This window comes from Typopeltis vanoorti, chromosome 11, assembly GCF_054136105.1.
Source record: "Typopeltis vanoorti isolate ZY-2024b chromosome 11, IOZ_Tvanoo_1.0, whole genome shotgun sequence".
NCBI classification, from domain to species: Eukaryota; Metazoa; Arthropoda; class Arachnida; order Uropygi; family Thelyphonidae; genus Typopeltis; species Typopeltis vanoorti.
Genome location: NC_143559.1, coordinates 102,181,254 through 102,203,911, shown reverse-complemented (window position 1 = coordinate 102,203,911; position 22,658 = coordinate 102,181,254). Strand labels below are relative to the sequence as shown.

Here is a 22,658-nt window from a genome sequence, read left to right as displayed (position 1 = left end):
ATCATAGTTATAAAATCTTTATACACATTATTCAAAATAGAATCTAGACTTTAATGAATGAGACAATAGGAGAAGGTCAAGCAGGATTCAGACCTGGAAGGTCTACTATAGACCAAATTTTTGCAGTTCGTAGCCTAGCTGAAAAGTATTGGGCATACAACTTACCTATATACTGCAGTTTTATTGATTTCAGACAAGCATTTGGTTCCATTAACAGGAACAAAATGAACATCTTAAAATCTCTGATGCTAGATTCATAACTACAAACTTTTGTTATGAATTATTATAAAGATGCCAAAGCAACTGTCAAATTTAATAAAATAAAAACAGATAAATTCAAAGTAGAAAAATGAGTCATGCAGGATTGTCCACTCTCATTAAATTTATTTATTATCTATCTCGACCAAATATGCAAATCCATAGCTGAAGAACCAGGTCTACAAATAAGTGACACGAATATCAACCACATCAAATATGTAGATGATATTATTATTGCAGAATCTAAGGAACAATTGGAAAAAACAAAAATTTTAAACAAAGAATGCAAAACTTTTAGAATGAAAATCAATCTAAGCAAAACTAAAACAATGAAAATAGGATGAGATGTTTCAATGAACTTAGAAAATCACATACTTGAACAACTGAAGCAATTAACATATCTTGGCAGTCTAATTATTCACAACCTCGACAACACAGAAACAGTAAAATACAGACATAACAAAGGAAGGTCTAATATGAATAAATTCAACAAAATATGGAAAAATAATAGTATTTCAAAAAGCCTCAAACGAAAACTCTATAAAACCATTATTATACTTACAGCAACATGTGGAGCTGAGACTTGGACATTCAATCGAGAAGAAATATAGAAGTTTATTTTTCACTTGGTTAGACTATAATAAATTTCGTTTAATCCTTTATCCAAGTGTTAGCAAACAAAGTTTGCACCTGAAAATATCTTCAGGACTGAGGTAAGGTAGTGCAACACCAGGCAACTCTGAGCAAAGGTCTCATAGAGATACCGAGACAAGGAGTGATGAGAGCTTGGTCCACCTTTGCTCGGAGCTGCCTGGTGTTGCACTACCTTACCTCAGTCCTGAAGATATTTTCAGGCGCAAACTTTGTTTGCTTACACTTGGATAAAGGATTAAATTTATTAAAGAAATATAGAAAATCAAAGCCTTCAAAATAAAATGCTTAAGAAAAATAAATAAGACTTTCTAGTCAGAACACAAAACAAATGAGGCAAGTGAAGCACGAATTAAACTATAGAGAAGATATCACAGTTGTAATTCTTAAACAGCAATTAAGATGGTTTGGATGCCTCCAGAGAATGTCCTTTCAAAGATTACAAAATATAGTCTTGAATGGAATCATTGGAAGAAGACGATCAAGAGGTAGACCAAAAAGAACTTAAAGCTATGGTATCTGAAGGGAAGGTCTCAATTATTGAGCTTCAGTGAGATGAAATATCCAGAGATAGAACCAGATGGCAAAGGGTTGCACATAGAGGACACAACCCGTCATCTGACGGATGAGAATGAACAAAAAGAAGAAGATTTCCATTTCTAGTTTATTAAAGATCAAATCAGTGGATGTGATAATGTACTGAAACATTATCTTTATCTTGAATTAATTTAAAAAAAAACAACTAAGATGTTTACTTAACTAAGGTATACATAACAGTGATACCCATTTTTTTTTTTTCCCCCATGCTGTAGTACAGGGCTGTCCGACCTTAGGCAATCCGAGGGCCGCATTAAAAAACAAATTATCTGAGGGCCGCATCACAATGCGTATCTAGTAATTTGGTGAGCAGCAGCGACATACGTAACCTCGAAAGCTGAACAAATGAACAACACTAATTGTGCACTAGTTGCATTCTCACATTCCCTGTGAGCGCCCAGAGCATGTGCGTTGGAACAAAACAGTGTAAGAAAGCTTCTTTGATGCATCTAATATTTGAAAAACACGTGGGTATATAGTGATGTAAAAAACACCAAATAAAATTACCAACATGAGATTATTGATTAGTGATAGAATTAAAATATCTAATACGCATTAAAATTATTTTATTTTTTCATTCGTGAAAATCAAAACCCACATGCGGCCCGTGGGCAGTACTTTGGACAGCCCTGCTGTAGTGTATCCATTGCTAGGTTTATTTCATCATAGCACACCAAATACTATCAAATAATACATTTCATTAGTTAAAATGAAATGTATTATTCATTTTAAGTAATGAAGCAAAGCTGAGTAATTAACAAGAAGGGTAGAAATTGTAAAATAAACTTAATGGCACTTATAAAAAAGTTAAGGTTGCAGTGATTGCTGATGATTGTGCTGATCAAGTAATTTTTTTTAACACTATCATTCTGCAGGTTTACTGTTTTGATAACATTTGATGATTAGTAAATCAACTATTTGTAGATGAGGTGAAGATTCCAATAATAATGAAAGGTGAAATTTAAAGTTTGGTACAGTTTTTCAATATCTTATTTTTAAGAATTTTAGTTTCAAAAATATGGATGTGGCCAATAATTAGACGTAGCTAATGCATTTCAAATATGGTAATAAATATTCAACAGTTTAATAAGTTAGGAGCTTTATTTATAAATTATATTAAATTGCAGCTTGGGTGGCCAAGTGGATATTATACCTGTTCTTCCCAAGGAGCAGGCTGTGAATTGGAATTCCACTGTAGGCATGGATGTTTGTTTGTGAAAATGTCTTTAAGTTGTAGACAGTTTTTGTCATCTGGTGTGGAATCATTATTCTGTTTATTGGAGGGAGTCTTGAAGAGATCAAAAGTACCATATTTGGTCTCTAGCACAGAGAAAATGATTATCTAACTTAGCTCACTCAATATGCTATACATTTACAACCTTTCACGGATGCAAGTTACATAAAAAAAAATTATAGTTAAGTTGAATGTTATGCAGCCAGTGAAAAATATGATACAGTGAACTCTTACTATAGAAAACTTGTAATGATCACTGAAATTATTATTATTATTACGTGACACTTCCAAGAAGTCCAAAGGCTCATCGAGGGAGGGCACCTGCGATATGACTCTCTGTTTCCACCACTCAATCCACCAAGTACAACGAACCAAACTGCCATCATCATCATTCTACACCAACACCATCTATTGACCACCACCATCACTAGTATTTTCACAGACATTCAATCAATTACCCACTAGAACATACAAAAAATAGTATGTTCTAGTGGGTAATTTGCTGTAGTGAATTTCTTTTAGTATAAGTGCACGTAAAGTTTGGTTGGGACTTTTCAGTAGTTTGTTATAGTGAGTAAGTGAATTTTTGTTATTGTGGTGCTGTAGTGAGCATTGACTGAATTTCAACAGCTGATGATGAACTAGCAAAAAAAACTTATTACCATATCATGTTTCTATATTATGCATAAGATATTAATAAAGGTAAAAGTTTTCACCCGCATATACTGAACATTGAGAAAGATATAGCACTGTTGATCCTAGAGGATGAAGTTATCCTTTCACTTCATCAAATGAAATCATCAAAAGCACTTGGAAATGATGAATTAACCACAGAGCTCTATAACAATGGTGGACCTGATCTAATTAAACATTTTTATCAAAATATTTTTTTATCAAAATAAAGCAAACCTTTCAATAATATTCTTTTTGCTGGGACTATCCCAAATGATTAAAAATCAGCAAAATCTTGCTTATACATAAAAAAGGTGATGTTCAAAAATGTAATAATTATAGACCAATTACTCTTTTTTGCCTCTTACAAAATCTTTTTAAAAATAATGCAGAATCATCTAAATAACATTTATGAATAGCTAACAGAAGAAGAACGAGCTGGCTATAGAAAAATCAGGTCAACAATTGATGATATCTCTATTCTTCATAGTTTGGCTGAAATCACATGGAACAAGGGGGGGGGGGAGACCCTTATTGCTGTTCTGTGGATTTTAAATGTGCATTTGATTCTGTAAATAAAGAAAAACTTATTCAAATATTAACAAAGAAAAACATAGACTTTGGAATACTTAAAATTTGTTTTAAACTACGTAGAATACAAGTGCAGTAGTTCAATATAAAAATATCATAACTAAAAAACTTGAAATCAAATGAGGAGTTATTATTATTATTATTATTATTTTGACACCTCCAGGGAGTCTAAAGACTCATCGAGGGAGAGTGTGCAGACAGCATCGAACGATGGGTCTCCTTCCAACTACTAACCGCGCTCAAACTTACTTAACTGAGCCATTAGTAGCAGAGGCTCTACCAATCGACCAACATTCACCGGCAAGGATGCCCACTCTGCCCATGTCTTTTTAATACTTTCATCCAAGAACTCATTAAAGAGGCATTGTCCTTAACAAAAGAAGTAAAAGTCAATGGAAGACCAATAACACATGTCATATATGCAGATGATGTAGTTATTATTATTATTAACACTAGACCTCCGTGGAGTCAAAAGATTTATTACATTATAACAGATTACAAACCAAATCTTTGATACCAGCTTGCAAAATTACAATAAGCCTGCAGGAATTATAATATAATTATAAATTCAAGTAAAACAAAGAAAATGAATGGAAGACACCTGGAAGATATACAGATAACACTTAATTAGGAAACCATAGAAGAAGTTAATTACCTAGGAACATACCTGACTTCAAATTTAAATGACATAGCAATAATAAAACACAGACTCTCCATAGCATGGTTGGTGATGAATAAATTTAATAAAATTTGAAAAACAACAAAATTCCTACAACTCTAAAAATAAAATTATACGAAGCTATAATACTACCAACAACACTTTACAATACAGAAACTTGGACCTTAAAAAAAAGAGAAAAGAGGAAACTGTTAGCTTTTGAAATGAAATGCTTGAGGAAAATAAACAGAGCTCATTGGACAGAACGTAAGACTAATGCATAACAAGTGCTACAAGATTCAAATATCTCCAACTCAACAATTCTTAACACATTAAAAAACCATCAGCTCCACTGGTTTGGTTACATTGTGTGAATGAAACTGGACAGACTTCCTCACCTGGTATTTGAGAACACTATGGTGGATATGAGATCCAGGGGAAGCCCAAGATTAACGACATAAACTCCCCTTAGAACTGCATTGGACTTTCAAAGCTGTTGGCATATGAAAGAGCTTTGGACAGAGAATGATGGAAGGCTCTTATTCATGTGGGACTCAATCCATCTTGATGATGGAAGAGAAGAAGAAGAAATAAAGATATAAATAATAATGATATTATTGTTGTTGTTGATAGGTGCCTTCAAGGAATTATGGAAAGCCAATTAACACATAATTAAATTTGTTTCTGAAAAGATCTGGCTCTCACAAGGAAGTTAATTTCATGGTTCTTAGACAGGACTATATTATCTGTTAATGAGTTAGTGGTTTGATCAGGAATCTGTAACTAATGATTTGTGTCATTGCAAGAAATAGAATATCAGAGTGTTCTATGCAATTGTGCATTGTTGTCAACAGCAATGCTCAATCAATTGTTCTGTTGCCATTATTATCAAGAATGTGCATTCTTTTGATGAGCTGCAGAATGCCAAGTCATTCAGAGGTACAAAGCACTAGCAAGTGAAACAATAGGAGGTAGATCCTAGTTAATTATAATTTTAGTTATTAAAAATTTATTAACTAAGTTATTAATATATGTATGTTTCTTCAATAAGGCTTTCAACATAATATAATTTATACTTTTTATTTATATTTTTTTAAACCAGTTTCGTACCCCAAAACCTGCTCTCAATGCCACAGAAAACTTGCCTTTACCATCAGCAGCAATATTGGTCTTGGCTATGGGAGGATACTTGATGTTAATAGTAGCTGCCTTGGTTATAAGGAAATGTCTTCTGGTATGCTATTCTTGTGATACTGTTTGCAGTTTTGATGTTATTGTATTATTATTATTATCTAACCATGCCTTAAACTGATTCAGTGTGTCTACATTCACAACACACTCTTTTTGGACTTAAATTCTTCTGCTATCATTAACAAAATCTCTCCCTGTATCCTGTTCTTCGTATCCTCTTTGAAATAAGATGTTTCTTGCATTAATATTACATAAACTGCAGCATCCCCCTTTGGCCCACAAAGTATGGCTTCACATCTTGTACTCATACTTATCCCACTTAATTTCGGAACCTGAGGAGCTACATTCAGCATTATTTGATCATTCTTCCACTTGCCTCCAGGATACCTTTACACACTTGCCTGTGTAAAGGTATCACTGCATTTCCCCTCTCCCAATAATTAGTTTCTTGACTTGCACTTCTCAACTCTCTGAACAACATTTTCTCAAGATACCTAACTCCAAATTCATTTAAATGCAAACCATCCTCCTTATGAGGGTTGTTTGAAAAGTTTGGTAAATTTCCAATGGATGGTGACACAATTCGTTCATTCATACCAGTGTCAGCATGTATCATTTCTTTTATGACCCCCTGGCAAAATTTTAGCCAGGTGCGACACGTAGTTCTCGTTTGACAAACATTTAAAATGACCGTATTCACATTTTCATAAAGATGGAGAAAAATGAGTTTCGTGCAATCATAAAACACTTTTATTTGAAGAAGTGGATGGCCATGCTGATCAAAGCCGAGTTAGATGCTGTTCATGGGGACTCTGCACCTAAAAATAAAAAAGACTATTTATTTTTGGATAAATGGGTTTAAACATGGTTGTAAGTGCATCGAATTGTGCAATGAAGCATGCTCCGGATGCCGACTGAGGTCACTACGAAGGAAATGATTGACAAAATCCATGGTATCGTTATGGAAGACTGCCAAGTGAAAGTGCGTGAGATTGGTGAGATTGTAGGCATCTCAAATGAACAGGTGTATAATATCCTGCACAAAAAATTGCACATGAAAAAGCTGTGTGCATGATGGGCGCTGCGATTGTTACTGTTGATCAAAAACTCATGCGAAAAGACATTTCAATACAGTGGTTGGTGATGTTTAATTGCAAATCGCAGGATTTTTTGCATCGATTCATGACTGTAGACAAAACTTGGATCCACCACCATACCTGAGTCCAAGCAGCTGTCAAAACAGTGGAAAATGCCTGGTGAAAGAGCACTGAAAAAAGCGAAGAGCGTTTTGTCAGCTGGGAAGGTGATGGCCACTGTTTTTTTTTTGGGGGATTCCCAAGGAATTATCATGATAGACTATTTGGAAAAGGGTAAGACAATAACAGGAGTCTATTATGCATCATTGTTGGACCGTTAAGAAGAACTGAAAAAGAAATGGTGCACAAAAGAAAGTGCTCTTTCATGAAGACAATGCACAATCCCATACATTGGCCATCACAATGGCAAAATTGCACAAATTGAGGTTCGAATTGGTTTCACATCCACCATATTCTCCGGACTTGGCCCCGTGTGATTTCTTGTTCTCAAACTTAAAAATTTGGCTTGGTGGGAAAAATTTTTCTTTGAACAAGGATGTCATCAAGGCTGTCAATGACTATTTTGCACAGTTTGACAAATCTTACTTTTTAGATGGGATGAAAAAATTGGAAACTTGCTAGACCAAATGTGTAGACCTCGATGGAGACTATGTTAAGAAATAAAGGTGATTTTTTTTCCAAAAAAAATTTGTTTAACTTATTTTTTTACCAAACTTTTCAAACAACCCTCGTATAAGTCCTTCCATCCATAAGTCTTTCACACATCCACAAACTCCTCACCATAATTTTAATTTGCACAACTTACACATTGACTTATTTGCAATCATGTCCCTTCTCAACTTGCCTCTATCTTACTATGGCAGCATACTCATAATCTTTATTCTCTCATTATTATTCTCTTTTCTCTCATGTAATTAATTAGATTTGGCAGATTGATCGCAGGGGTTGCTTAAGGGTCAAAGTTGTATAGTCAAGTCTCTTCTTATTCACTTGTACCAGCAACTCTTTCATATCACACTTGTCACTGTTCAGATCATTTCTACATAGTCATCTTCACTTTCTCTCTCTGTATCTTAACAGCATCACTTTCATTCTAATCTTTGCTCAGGAAAACACAATTTCATCATGTTTTTCTTGAGCACTCCTCTTATCAAAGTCTCCATACAAAACACTCTCCTTTGCTATTTCATACTTAGCTTTCTCTTCTCTCACACCTCTCTCTTGTTTCTCTTCTCTGCCATACCACTTGCCAGATGTTTCTTCAACTGTTCTATTTCATGTTTTGTTCCATGAAAGACCATATAAATATGCTATTACCAGGCTCATCATTCTACTCTTTCTTTCATGCCATCGCTCAATCACTCATGCTGTGTTAATGCATTATTTGCAAGTTCATTAGAAATAATGAGTTTGAGTTTCTGCTGCATCATGGGGAAAGAATTGGTGCAGAAACTGAATATTTTTAATAAGAAGTGATATGAATGAAAGAGAGGATTCAGTGATGATAATTATTGTCAATAATCCCTTTCAATATTGTGGAGGACTTTTAGGGAATATATTGGCTGTTGGATTCAGATGAAAAATTATTACTGTCAGGGAAAGTTCACTCCACCATGTAATTAATTAGATTTGGGGGATTGATTGCAGGGGTTACTTAAGGGTCAAAGTTGCATAACTGATTGGAGACCTCTATGTACCCTTTAAAGGAATGTGAAGAACAGACTGAGGCTTCTGACTTAATGTTCAATCCTCACCTTCTCATGGTGCATCCTGATAGTAGTTATCTATCCGCATATGGAACAAATGAGGATGGGCCGGCAATTTGGGATTTAGCACAATTATATTCTTATTGGCATAAACTAAAATAACATGATGGAAATTCATGCTAGCTGGGATTTTGCTTGGGTTAAACCAGGTCCCTGATATTTTTGTCAGGGAACTGAGGTGAACAGCAAAAAGCAACTACTGAAATAAATTCCAACTTAACATCAGCAGATGGCACCATCAAGATAAGCAGCACTAATAAAAAAGAAATGGAACTAGCAGAAGAATTGGATATGTAACAGACTGACATGTTAGATGTTACCAAAACAAAGAAGATAAAAACAGATCAGATTCAACTAAGAACAAATATTGGATGTTATATTCAGGCAATAATGATCAGGGAAAAGATTGGGTAGTTATAGTATCCACTACTAAACATGAAAATAGTTCAATGGCACACAGTATCAAGTAGAATGATATGTGAATGAACATTTGAATGGTGAATTGGAAACGGGACTTATTTGTGCCTATAATCCAGAAGATTCTACTAAAGAAGAAATGAAGGAATTTTTTGAGGCATTAGAGAGGGCAACTGACACAAAGGAAAAGTTGGTCCTTGGAGATCTAAACAGCAGAGTTGGAAATGATTAGAAATTATTATTATTAGTAGTACACGACACCTCCAGGGAGTTCAACGACTCATCGAGGGAGGGCACCTGCTCCACCACTCATCCACAACTGGCTGCAGCTACACCGACTCCATCTACCGCTGAGCACCGCCAGACAATCACAAACATTCATGCCCACGCGGGATTCGAATCCTCAGCCTTTTGACTGGAGAGCAGATAGGCTAACCACTTGGCCAGCCAGGCTGGCAAATGTTCTTAGAAGATTTGGAGAAAAGAGCAAAGCTAATAACGATGAGTACCTGCTGAATTTCTGTTCAGGACATGAGCTAGTCATTAATAATTCCATCTTTCAACATAAAAATGTGCACAAATTCACATGGAGAAAAGACACAAGAAATAAGAAAAGTCTCATTGACTGTGTTATTATTGATAATGATATCTTCACACTGGTTCAGGATACAAGAATATGCAGAGGATTTGAATAGGAAGTGATCAATTTTTAGTTTTGAGCAGGATAAAATTATCATATTGAAAAGAAACATGTATAAGAAATTATTACTTAAATTAAGGGGATATTAAATCCCACATAGTTTTAAAACCGAATAAGAAACTCAAAGATTGGAATCAGAAAGAATGTATAAGAAAGTTTTCAAAAGAATCAAAGTTGAGCAACTTTCAGAGGTGAATTAGACTCAAATATAAAAATATTCAAGAAAAAAATGAGTTTGAAAACAAGAACCAAACTGCTAGAGACAGAAAGAGGGACATAAAAGATGTGGTCAGGTTGTCTTCTTCTTCTTCTCCTCTTTCATCATCTATGTGGATGATGATGATGCCAAATGAACTCTTTCAATTTCTGTCTGTCCCTGGGGAGTCTGAACAATTCTGTCTAGTTTGGTGTGATTTGGTTTTCAGGTCCTCTTTTATTTTGTCTATCCATCTAATTCTGGGCCGTCCTTCGGATCGTTGTCTGTTGATCCATCTGTCTGTCTGTCCATCAAGGTTGTCTCCAAGGATAGAAAATTTCAGAACTTGACAGTGTATTCAGGAAATTGAAGATGCAATCATGGAAAAGAAGGGGGGGGGGTCAGTAGGAAGTTTCTAATCATACTAGACTTTTCACTTATTTCTTTCATAATATCCTGTACATTCTGTGAGAGCACATATCAGAGAGTACATGCATAGGACCATGAATGTCATTTATATAAGTTAAGAGTAAAATGTGATTTCATAATATTTAAAATTATATTATATGTAGTGTATGGGATATTTTGACTCAATAATGAAGTACATAAAAGGAACTGGTAGAGGGCCTCATCCATTAAATTATAGCCTAAGAAGGCTATAATTTAATGGATGAGAGTCAGATGGAAAAGATAACATTCTTTATTATTATTATGGGTATCTCCATGGAGTCAGTAGACTCATTGCGAGAGACCCAAACTATCAAAACAATATCTATTATACCTCTTCTTGAATTCATTTACAGATGAAGAACTCACAACTGAGTCAGGCAATGCATTCCACCTACTCACCACTCTCCAAGCAAAAAATCTAGTTCTCACACCCTTGTTAACCATACTTTTCCTTAATTTCCAGGGATGACCTCTTGTTCTTCCATCACTATCACACAGCTGAAATATTTCCCCTGCATCAATCTTATAAAAACTGTTTAGTAATTTAAGTGTTTCTATCATATCCCCTCTTCTCAGCCTATCAACCAACCTCTGCGATCACAAGCTCTCAATTTATCAATGTAGGGAGCATTTTTTACATCACTCACCAACTTAGTCACTCTCCTCTGAACCTTCTCTACAACCTCCTCATCTCCAAAGAATCCAGGTGACCAGACTTGAGCACAGTAATCCAAATGTGGAAGTATCAACGCCTTATAAAGGGGAATAATAATAACCTCTTTATCTCTGGATGTTAGCGTGTTCTTCAATAACCAAGTAATCCTATGTGCAATCTTGGACACCTTAGCCATGTGCCCTCTGAACTTCATCTCCCTATCCACCAACACCCCCAAGTCCCTAGCCTCATCAATCTCTTAGAGTATCGTTCCATCAATGTGGTACACAGCTAGTAATCTTTTAATCCCAAAATGCATAACTTTACACTTTTCTACATTGAACTAACATCCATTACCTTTTACCCATTTTGCCAGCTTATTTAAATCATCCTGCAATCTCTCAACATCAGCTTGATTTTTTATTGTGCTACCCAACTTTGAATCATCAGCAAACAACTGAATATCTCCCTTCAAGCCATTTCCTATATCATTTATGTACAAATTAAACAATAACGGCCCAAGCACAGAGCCCTGAGGCACACCACTGGTCACCTGCCTCATCCTGGACTGCTCCTCCATACACTACTTTCTGGTATCTCTCAATGAGCCGTTCTCTTATCCATATCACCAATTTAGTATCTGTCCCCAATTTGCGCAACAGTATTCCATTGGGTATCCTGTCAAAAGCCTTACCAAAATCCAGTAGTATCACTGTGTAGCCATTTCCCCTTTTCCAACTCGGATGTCATTCTATTATAAAAGTTAATAAATTGCTAAGGCAGGCTCAACCTTTAACAAAACCATGTTGGCCCCTGTAGAGCATCATATTCTTATCCACTCATTCTTGAATTCTTTCCTTAACTAACTTTTCCAATACTTTTACCACTCCCGAGATGGTGATTGGTCTGTAATTAACTACCGTAGTCTTAGAGCCACCTTTATGCAAAGGAACCACTTTGCCTTCCTTACACTCCCTAGGGACCATACCAGAGTTCAAACTTAAGTTAAATAACCAAGTAAGAGGCATAGACAATTCCTTTGCACATTCACGCAACCAACACCCGAGCTGATATTCCATTTAAACCTACAGCAGTGTTTGCATTTAAATTCTGCAATATACTAAGTACCTCTGATTTATTAACTTCAATTCTCACGCTGGTTATTGCTACAGAGATATCCTCACTTGAGTGATAGACTTTTGAAAAGTGATCACTCAGTAACTCTGAGTGATCACTTTTCAAAATTGAGGTGACCAATTCAGATGTACATACTATTACATCTGAATTGGTCACCTCAATATCATCAGCACTCACTAAGGTTATCCTTCCAAAGTCATTCTTCCTTTTACTTGACACATAGTGGAAAAACTCTTTGGGATTACTCTTGATCTCCTTGGCTAAGGTTTCTCATAATCTGATTTAACTTTTCTTACTATGCTGGTAACCTTCCTAGCTTGTACTGCTAATGGGTGTAGTACTGATCGCTTTTCTCCTTGTAAATTCTCCATAACATTTTCTTTTTTTGAAGATCAAACCTGATACTACTACTACTACTCATCCATCTAACGCCTACCTTGTTTGTCTTCCTGACCATGGGAATACATTCTGATATTGCCTTCCTCAGATACCTGCTGATTTTATCCCATGCACTGCTTTTCCCTGCAATATGTTCTGCCATGGGACTGCTGTAAGCTCACTCCACAGCTGGTTATAATTACCTAACCTGTAGTTCCATATATACCCCTTCTTAAGAGAGAAATCCACAAATTTTGCAACCTTCCAAGTCAATACCACATGATCACTCTCACCAAATGGAGGTAATGAGGACACCTTACTTATGCATATATCCTCTGAACCTATGACCAAATCAACACACTCTCACACACCACGAGTCCCTTCAGTTATGTGCTGTTTCAAGTAATTATCTCTTAGAAGGTGTATCAATTCCATTTCCTTTTTGCCACGTGATATTTCCTCCTTCCAATTGATATCACCATAATTAAAATCCCCCATAATAATCACTAATCCTGTACTCATTGCACTAATTTGCCGATGCATGAATTCAGTATCACCCCCTGTACCCCCTGGCCTGTAGCAGCAACCAATTGTATATTTGGTTGCATTGATCACTATATAAGAGAAACTGTAACTTTCACATAAAAGAAACACGTTCCTTTAATAAATGTTGATCTTTTTTTCAAATATGCAGTTTCCTCAAAAAATGAGTATATTTACTGAAATAAGTTATCGATGTCCCAGAAGAGTTACCTCCTAATCAGGAATTATTTGATGTGTATGCAAAATGAATGTGTGCATATAAATATTAGAAAACATTTTAAAATGTGATATTTGACATTGATCTATTGTTCAAAGTGACAGAATGAATTTTTTACTATTATTTATTCAATTTTAGAAAATAATAAACGAAATATTCATTTAACTATCAATTCTCCTTTTAGATGTTATTGAAAAATGGTGCCTACCGTTAGTCGGCGTGATGTTTCTGTAGAAAGTTTGTGGTTTAAATATGTATTATCTGCTGTTGCTGCTTTGTGTGCTGAAACAGGCAGGTTTCTCTTAATGTTAAAACCCGTAAAGTTATTTCCATCAAAATAAAAATCATATTGTATAAAATAATGTGCAGTATACGAATAACCATGGAAGTGTGCAGCTATACATGTCTGCGTATCAGTGATTTTATACCCAGTTGGCAAGACTTGTTCTTCCCTTCCTTCATGGGATTTAAAAAGTAACTGGATCAAGTTAGTGAACTTTTCCAAATCAACAAAATCTGCATAAATTGCAGTTCTTGAAGACTCGCTACTGTACTCCAAATGCAAGAGACATTTCATCTTTCTTCTTATTATTATTATTAAACAAGACCTCATGGAGTCAAAGACTCATCTAGGAGGTCCTTTTATCTCACACACATCTCATCATACCGTGTCTTAAACACATTCAAACTCCTTGCAGACACCACACTCTCAGGCAAGGCATTCCAATCACTCACAACTCTGCACGAAAAAAACCTGCCTCTCACTCCCCTACTCACACCCTCTTTATACAGTTTCCAGGGATGACCTCTGGTTCTCCCCTGATCTCCCACTATTCTCTGTAGAACTTCTCCACCATTGATCCTATAACAACCCCTTACCAACTTGTAGGTCTCTATCATATCTCCTCTCTTCCTTCTCTCCACCAGACTCTGCAAATTACATCTTTTCAATCTTTCCTCATACTCGACATTCCAGAGGTCAGAAACTACCTTAGTCAGTCGCCTTTGGACCCTTTCCAACATCTCTTCATCCTTCTGAAAACCAGGTGACCAAATCTGGGCACAATAGTCCATGTGTGGCCTAATCAAAGCCTTATACAATGGAACAAGAATCTCCCTACTTCTACATGTCAGTGTCCTCCGCATTATTCCTAGAAGTCTTTGTGTTGTCTTCACAATTTTGGCGATGTGTCCCCTAAATTTTAGATCCTTATCCACTATCACCCCCAGATCTCTTATTTCCTCTACTTCCAACAATATATTCTCACCAAGCATAAATTCTGCATCCCATCTTTGTTTTCCAAATTTTAAAACCTTACATTTTGCAATATTGAACTCACATCCCCATTTGCTTGCCCAATCACTCAATTTATTCAAGTCTTCTTGCAAGGTCACAACATCTTCACTACTCTTTATGGTTCGTCCCAACTTTGCATCATCTACAAACAACTGAACATCTCTATCCAAATCTTCACCAATATCATTAATATACAAGTTAAACAGTAATGGCCCTAAAACAAACCCCTGAGGCACACCACTAGTGACTTTCCTTGTCCTGGATATCGCTCCCCCATACACAACTTGTTGATACCTATCAGATAGCCAGTTTCCAATCCAATGCACTAATCTAATATCCAACCCCATCTGCTCTAGTTTGACTATCAACATCATGTGGTGATCTATCAAAAGCCTTTGCGAAATCTAAGAGTATATTACTGTGTATCCTTCTTCTCTGTCCAAGGAAGCAGTTACCTTATTGTAATAAGTAAGTAGATTACTTAGATTACTAAAACATGACCTCCTTTTAGCAAATCCATGTTGTCCATCAAGATAATATCATTGTTGTCAACCCAATTCTGGATCCTAGTTCTCAAAAGCTTCTCCAACAACTTAACCACAACATCTGACACACAGATAGGCCTATAGTTTGATGCTTGAGTTCTATCACCTCCTTTATGAAGTGGCACAATCTTGCCCTCCTCCACTTCTTAGGAATTTGACCCGGTACAAGACTCGTATTAAAAAAATATGTCAAGGCAGGCATAAACTCCCTGGCACATTCTTTCAGAATACGTGGTGATATATTATCACGTCCCACAGTCTTATTAACGTAGTTTGCTCAACTCCCTGTACACCTCTTGCTCACTTACAGTCAGTCTCTCCTCCCCATCATTAACTGCTCTCAATCTCTCCATGAAGTCACATTCACAAGATTGAAAGACCTTTATGAACTGCTCATTAAGAGTCACCACCACATCTTCTGCAACAGCTTTCTTTATACCATTTTCTCCAATCAATGTCATCCTTCCATAATCATTCTTTCTTTTGCTGGCTACATATCGAAAGAATTCCTTAGGATTCTTTTTGGCTTCATTAGCTAACTGCTGTTCATACCCCTCTTTAGCTACCCTCACCAACCAAGTCACCCTCCTTGCCTGGTCTTTGTAGAACTCATGGAATTGGTTATTTCCACTTCTCTTATGCTGCCTCCATAATGCTCTTTTTCTCTGTATTGCATGTGCATGCTTAATCTCTTTATTCATCCATTTTACACCTACCTTATTTAACCTTCTCACCCTTGGAATACATTAGACATTGCATCTACTAGATAGTTCTTGAAAATCCCCCAAGCTGCATTGATCTCTTTTCCAGCTAACTCCTCATTCCATGCTACACCTGCAAGCTGCCTCCTGAGCTCTTCATAATCACTCCCCCCATGTAGTTCCACATATACCTTTTTCTCACAGAGGTCCTCACACTGCTGGCAACCACCCAGGTAATCACTTCACGGTCACTCACCAATTGGTGAGTGACCGTGAAGGTGATTTGACACCTCATTTATAATTACATCCTCTGATGAGCTGAACAAATCCAAGACCGTCAATCCTTGCGTGCCTTCTATTACATACTGTCTGAGGTAGTTATCCCTCAAAAACTCAAGAAACTCATTTTCTTTACTTCCAGTTGCTATCTAATCATTCCAGTCTATATTGCCATAATTAAAATTGCCCACTATAATGATTACTCTTTTCTTATTTGCTTGGCTAATTTGATTATACATTTCATTATCATTACCATCCACGTTACATGGTTGACAATTACACTTTGTATATAACTTTTTTTTTTTGAAAGAATGGTCACAAGTATTGTTTAACTGATGTAGCATTATACTAACTGATAAGCGCCCAAGGTATATGATACCCAGATAACAGTTCGAATTATTTCATGTGATTGGACACAGTTAAAGAATGGCAAAATTTTCTTGCACCTAGAGCATCTGACTGCCTTCAGCCCTGAATTGATGCCTTTAAAGGTCAGTGCAGTTGCAGTTTGTTTTATAATTTCTGAAGGTAAGGTCAACCAGTGGGACCTTAGCACTTTTTTTTTTTCACTAAGCTTTTTTTGTTTTGTTACATTGGCAACTTCAAAAGTTTCTCCCCACAACCAAAAAAACGTTTTATCAAATTTCTTTTTTTTTTCCCCATTCAGAATGTATTTTCATGTGTTTATTTTTTTCTCCAATTTGCTTTCAAATTTCTATGAATAACCATGTTGGTGGTGCTATTTTGTTCCAATATCATGCCAGTAGGCTACATGTTGTATGAGACCAGATTAGAAAAGGTAATTTTTTACTGAAAGAATTTTTCTCTTAATCCATAATTTTCATCAGAATATAAATTATATATTACTTTTTTTAAAAAAACCTTAACAGATGCTCTAACAAATTTATAATTTATTTGTATTTAGATGCAAGGATTTTGTGGTGAATATTGCGCAAAAAAGTGCAGCTGTAATTGCCACTGCTGTTACAGTTGTATTGAAAAGTGTGATTGTAATGTGCCCAATATAAATTCTTGTTTGGATGCAGCTTGTCCTGCTAGACAAGTAAGTTTACTACATTATTATTATTATTATTTTTTTGTTTTTAAATAAAAGTAACACTGAATTAATTTGTGTGTGTATATTACATATCTGTAATTAACTTTTATGTAATTACAAAGTCAGTGCAAAAGATTTGAGACAATTAATATAAGACAACAGTTTATAAATATACCATGCTAATTTTAGGTTAAATTTCAAAGTAGACTCCTCTTTGACTGATGCACTTGTTTGCACATGTAGACAATTTGCTCATGTCATCCAGAAACAGCTTTTTTTTCAGAAATCTGTTCAGCTTCCTTGTAACTGCACTTTAAATCTCATTTGAAAATAATGACTTTTTAAATTTCAATTTTGGGAAAAGAATATAATCGACTGGAACAAGGTCTGCTGAAGGGCAGTGACTTTCCTGCTTGCCAAAAATTGTTTCACAACTGCATCATTGTGTAAAGATGCATTGCCGTGAAGCAAGAATCAGTTATTGGATTTGTATAATGATGGTCCATATGCAGTACATATCACATGTATCATATGTAAAATGTCTTCATGAAATTTTGCATTGACCTTTTGACCATTAGGGAAAAACTCGTGATGAATAACTCCTTCCTCATTGAAAAAGATGGTGAGCATTGTTTTCACTTGAGAATTTTGAAAACAGCTTCTTGGATTTTGGGGAATTCTTTCCCACCACTTTACACTCTGTTACTTTCTTGCAGGATCATGCATGAAACACCATGTTTCATCACCATTAATAATTTTTTTCCAAAAAAGATTCATCTTCTACCATTCTTAAAAGATATTGACACTAAGCAACTTAAGCCTTTCTCTACTCCTCCATTGCACCAGTTACAAAGCATAAAAACTTTCACTCACAAAACCATCATTAAATCAAAAACTGTCAAACACAGAATATTGATACTTGGTCATGTGATAGTTGAAGGTTTGCCACAAATATTTCAAGTGTTGGTCAACAGTACAATACTCTTGTGATATGTTAGTCTCAAAACTTATTGCACCTTAAACCTTATTGAGGTCTCATCAATAAAGGTCAAAACCAGTCTGAGTAGTGATCCTTCATATAATGCATAGCATTATACATGTTTGCAAGGATATTCACTTTGCATTATGAGATACTAAGGCAAGTGATGCGAAGTCATAAGCTTCTATATACGAGTTGCCCCAGTCCTTGCCCCAGTGTATTTTCAGGCACAAACTTTGTTTGCTTACACTTAGATAAAGGATTGAACCAAGTATATAATTTCTTGGTATCTTTAATTTATAATATAACCAAGTGGAAAAACTTCCAATAGCAACTTCATTGCATCATCCAACTAAGTACTGCCATTGCTCTGTTTGTCTTGCTGCCTTTGATATCAATAATTTAACCAACCTAAAATTTTTACATTAACTAGATATATCCATGGAGTCTGAAGCCTCATTGCAAGAAGCTGACACTAACCATTATTAATGCAGTACATATCATATGTATTAGATTAGTAATGCAATATTTATCATACCTCTCTTTAAACTAATTTAATGAAATGGCCTAACAGTTACCTCTGGCTACCCACTCTACTTAGTGACCACTCTAAATAAAAAAAAATCTAGTCCTAGGGGATGACCCCCCCCCCCTTCTCTCTGCTTCTGTTTTTATCTTTCTCAGTGTGTTAAACTCAATGGCCTGTCACAACTAACTGAGCCTTGTAGAAAACGTAATTAATATTATGACAGGTTGGTTAATTTTATCTGTAAAGGCTGTATTTCTGTTAATTTGTATTTGTCATAAATCCTTATAAGGAGGAATAATAACTTTTTTTATTCCCTGATGGTCAGTGTGTTTTTCAGCATCCCAGTAATCCTTTGAGCCATTTTGTTCACTTTCACATAGACTCTCTGAACTTCAACTCTGTTCACCATTATCTCCAAATCCCTAGCCTCAGCAGTTTCTTGCAGTACATCCCATCAGTATAATACATAAGTTGTAATCTTTTCAGCCCAAAGTGCATATAGCCTAACACTTGGCACATTAAATTATCAGCTATTATACTTTGTTCAATGTCAGTCCATTTAAATTATCCTCCAGGTTCTCTCCACACACACATAGACACTGTAAAGCTCAGTTCCTCCATTCTCCTGTAATCCTTCTTCTACATTTTTTCTGTTAGTTATTGCACTAATATATGTTTGCAGATATTGTATCTTCTTTATTTCAACAATTCCAACAAAACTGTTATGAGCTATTGCTTTATCCAATTTAATGTCATCAGCAAACAACTGGATATTTCCCCTCAAATCATTCTCTCTAATATATCATTAATATATAAATTAAACAGTATTAGTCTAAATAAGGAGCCTTGATAATCACCACTGGTTACCCACCTTCTCACTGATTCTGCTCCACTATTATATCTATCATTCATTGTCTTCTCCATATTATTAGCTTCATATCCATTTCCATTAGTTTATGAAATAAATTTTTATACAATAATTTTCTTTATCTAATTTAACTGTCTCATTATTATAGGAACTGAGTCACTTACTAGGACATAACCTTATATTCCTATCCACCCATTCCCAAATTTTGGCCATAACCACCATACTTGAAATATTGGCTTATCTGTAATTTACTGTCTTGGAGCCTCCTTTATGTAACTTCATAAGGTTACGTAAATGAGGCTCCAAGATCTGTTTTGTTTACTTTCTAGTCCTTTATGACCTTGCTAAGATTTAAATTAAATATCCTGGTCAGAGACAACCAGTCGTGTTACACTTTTTCATAATATAGAAGCTGATATCTCATCCAACCTCAAGATTTACATCAAGATTTTTAATACATTTGACTCTTGCTTTAGCAAACTTGTAGGGCTATAGGAATCTAGAGATAATTACTAACTAAATTTATTTAGCTAATGAATTATTAAGTCAATATTTCAACTTGGTCAAGGCAGCACAAAAAAAAAAAAAAATACAACTAAGCACATATGCAGACACACTAGCAGGAAGGCAAACAGAGACTGAGTATGAAAGGCAGGGTCCTTTGGTGTGGCGATGGAATCCTTTTGAAGGTCTCAAGATAACGGTCTCCCAGATTTTTTGTAAAGTGAGATAGATTTGGCAGATGTTGTTCAAAATTTGTTTTCAGATTTGACAAATGTTGTAATGCTGTGGTGGATTCTAGAAATAGTCTCTTCGATTTGTATCTGCTTTTGCGTAAAAGGGAGGTTTGGTTTCGTTGAATTTGATGATTTATATTCATGACATGGTTTGCTGCTCCAGAGCATCTGTAGTGCAGGTAATGGGTATTGTTTCTGTTCCTCTAGATCAGTGGTCTCCAAACTTTTCACCATGAGGGCTACATTGGGTATTTCAGCACTGTTCAGTGGGCCGTAGTAAAAAAAAAAAAACTCTAGAACTAGATATATGAGTTTTATTGAAAGCAAATAAAAACTGATTACAGAGTATGTGAGATTAAATCATCATATATTAATGACAATGAACACTATCAGCAAATTCTCATATTTTTATCATAAATTATAATAAAACCATTGATGTGAATGATGTAACTGTGTTTGTGTTTTTAAAATCTTATTAAACTCAGGTTCAAATTTTGAAGTGCTAATTACAAGTAGCGATTTCAAATGTTCATCAGATAAATTTGTCCTGTATTTTGACTTTATATATTTCATTCGGGAAAAACTTTGTTCGCAAAGATAACTTGTCCCAAAAATAGAGATAAATTTACAAGCAAATTTAAAGAAATTTGCTTGTAAAATTTTGTAAAATTCAAATTTTTTTTCTTCATTAGTCCATTTTAATAGACCTTTTACAATCAGAAAGACTGTAACTTGGATTATGGTTACTTTTTGCTATTCGGGAATATATTTTGAACACAATTTTAATTAATGCATTTGAAATCTGTCTACACCCCGTGTTTTTTTTTTTTGCGGATTCTTATTGAAAAATTAGTCCAATTGGTGGGCCGGATAAAATCATATCACAGGCCGCATCTGACCCGCACGCCATAGTTTGGAGACTTCTGCTCTAGATGAATCTTAGCTATTCTTCCTGTTTGTCCAATGCATGAAAGTTTTCAGGAGCAAAGGATGCTGCGGACCTCAGAATGATCTAGATGATGGAGAGAGATTTTTAGTGAGTGGATACAGATAACTAATCTTACCTCTTCTTCTCTTCATACTCCTTCCTCCTCTGATGAATCTAGGCCAGATGGATTGTTTCAGTCCCGTGTTTCTGTGATGTTTTTTCAACCCAACGGTTTTGTAATTCTTAATTTTCCAGGATTCTTAGCTTGCTATAGTGAGAGTTAACTGTATTCTAAGCACCTCCATTTCCTGTCTATCTTCAGTCTTACATTGATCCTGTCACATCAGTGATTGCATTAATTCACAAAGTAATTGCTTAGTAATTCAACTATTACACTATTGATAGTTTTAAACATATATATATATTTTTTTTCAAAGGTTCTGTTCATGTCTTTGTCTTCATTATCAGTTAATATAATCACAGGACGATTAAGAAGTGGAATGACACTCAATGGGGAGGGGGGGGTCTGGAAAGTTCTGATAAACATCTAGAACAAAAATGATGTTAAAGCAACTGATATTATTATTATTGTTATTATTATTATTATTATTATTATTATTATTATTATTATTATTATTATTAACATCTGACCTCCATGGAGTCAAAGACTCATCGTGGGAGGTACACACTATTGCACACAATGTCATCCAACTGTGCTTTAAACTGATTCAATGTGTCTACATTCACAACACACTTAAGCAATGCATTCCACTCACCAACCACTCTCCATGCAAAGAATTTACTTCTCACTCCTCTGTTCACACCCTCCTTATACAGTTTCCAGCAATGGCCTCTTGTTCTACTCCCCTCTTCCATGTTGACCCAATAACAACCCTGACTAGCTTATATGTCTCAATCATACCCCCCCCCCTCTTCTTCTTATTCACAAGGCTCTGCAACTTACATTCTCTCAATCTGTCCTCATACTCCACATTCCAAAGACCACTGACTACCTTTGTAAATCTTCTCTGGACCCTTTCCAACATATCCTTGTCACCATGAAAACCAAGCGACCAAATCTGTGCACAATAGAATCAACGACTTTCAAGATCTACAATCCATAAATATGCAGGAAGATTATATTCATTTGTTTTTTTCCTATTATTACTTGGTTAATAGTGTGAATATGATCTGTTGTAGATAATCTTGCTCTGAATCCTACTTGTTCATATGGTTGTGCATCATTCAAAAATCTTGTGATTCTATCAAAATATTTATAATGGATATAAACATTTTGTTCAATTATGATAGCAAACTGATTGACCTAGAC

General features: G+C 35.3%; 1 protein-coding gene across 2 annotated transcripts in view; it reads left to right on the top strand.

Annotated features, from left to right (window-relative positions):
• The window catches only part of LOC150101882 (uncharacterized), a 71,791-nt gene that overhangs the window by 27,366 nt on the left and 21,767 nt on the right, over positions 1–22,658 (top strand). For both annotated transcript variants that reach the window (XM_090401015.1, XM_090401016.1), the window contains exons 2-3: positions 5,764–5,895; positions 17,156–17,293. In XM_090401015.1, coding sequence (XP_090257141.1) covers positions 5,764–5,895; positions 17,156–17,293 — 270 coding nt within the window. The remainder of the gene's footprint in view (positions 1–5,763; positions 5,896–17,155; positions 17,294–22,658) is intronic.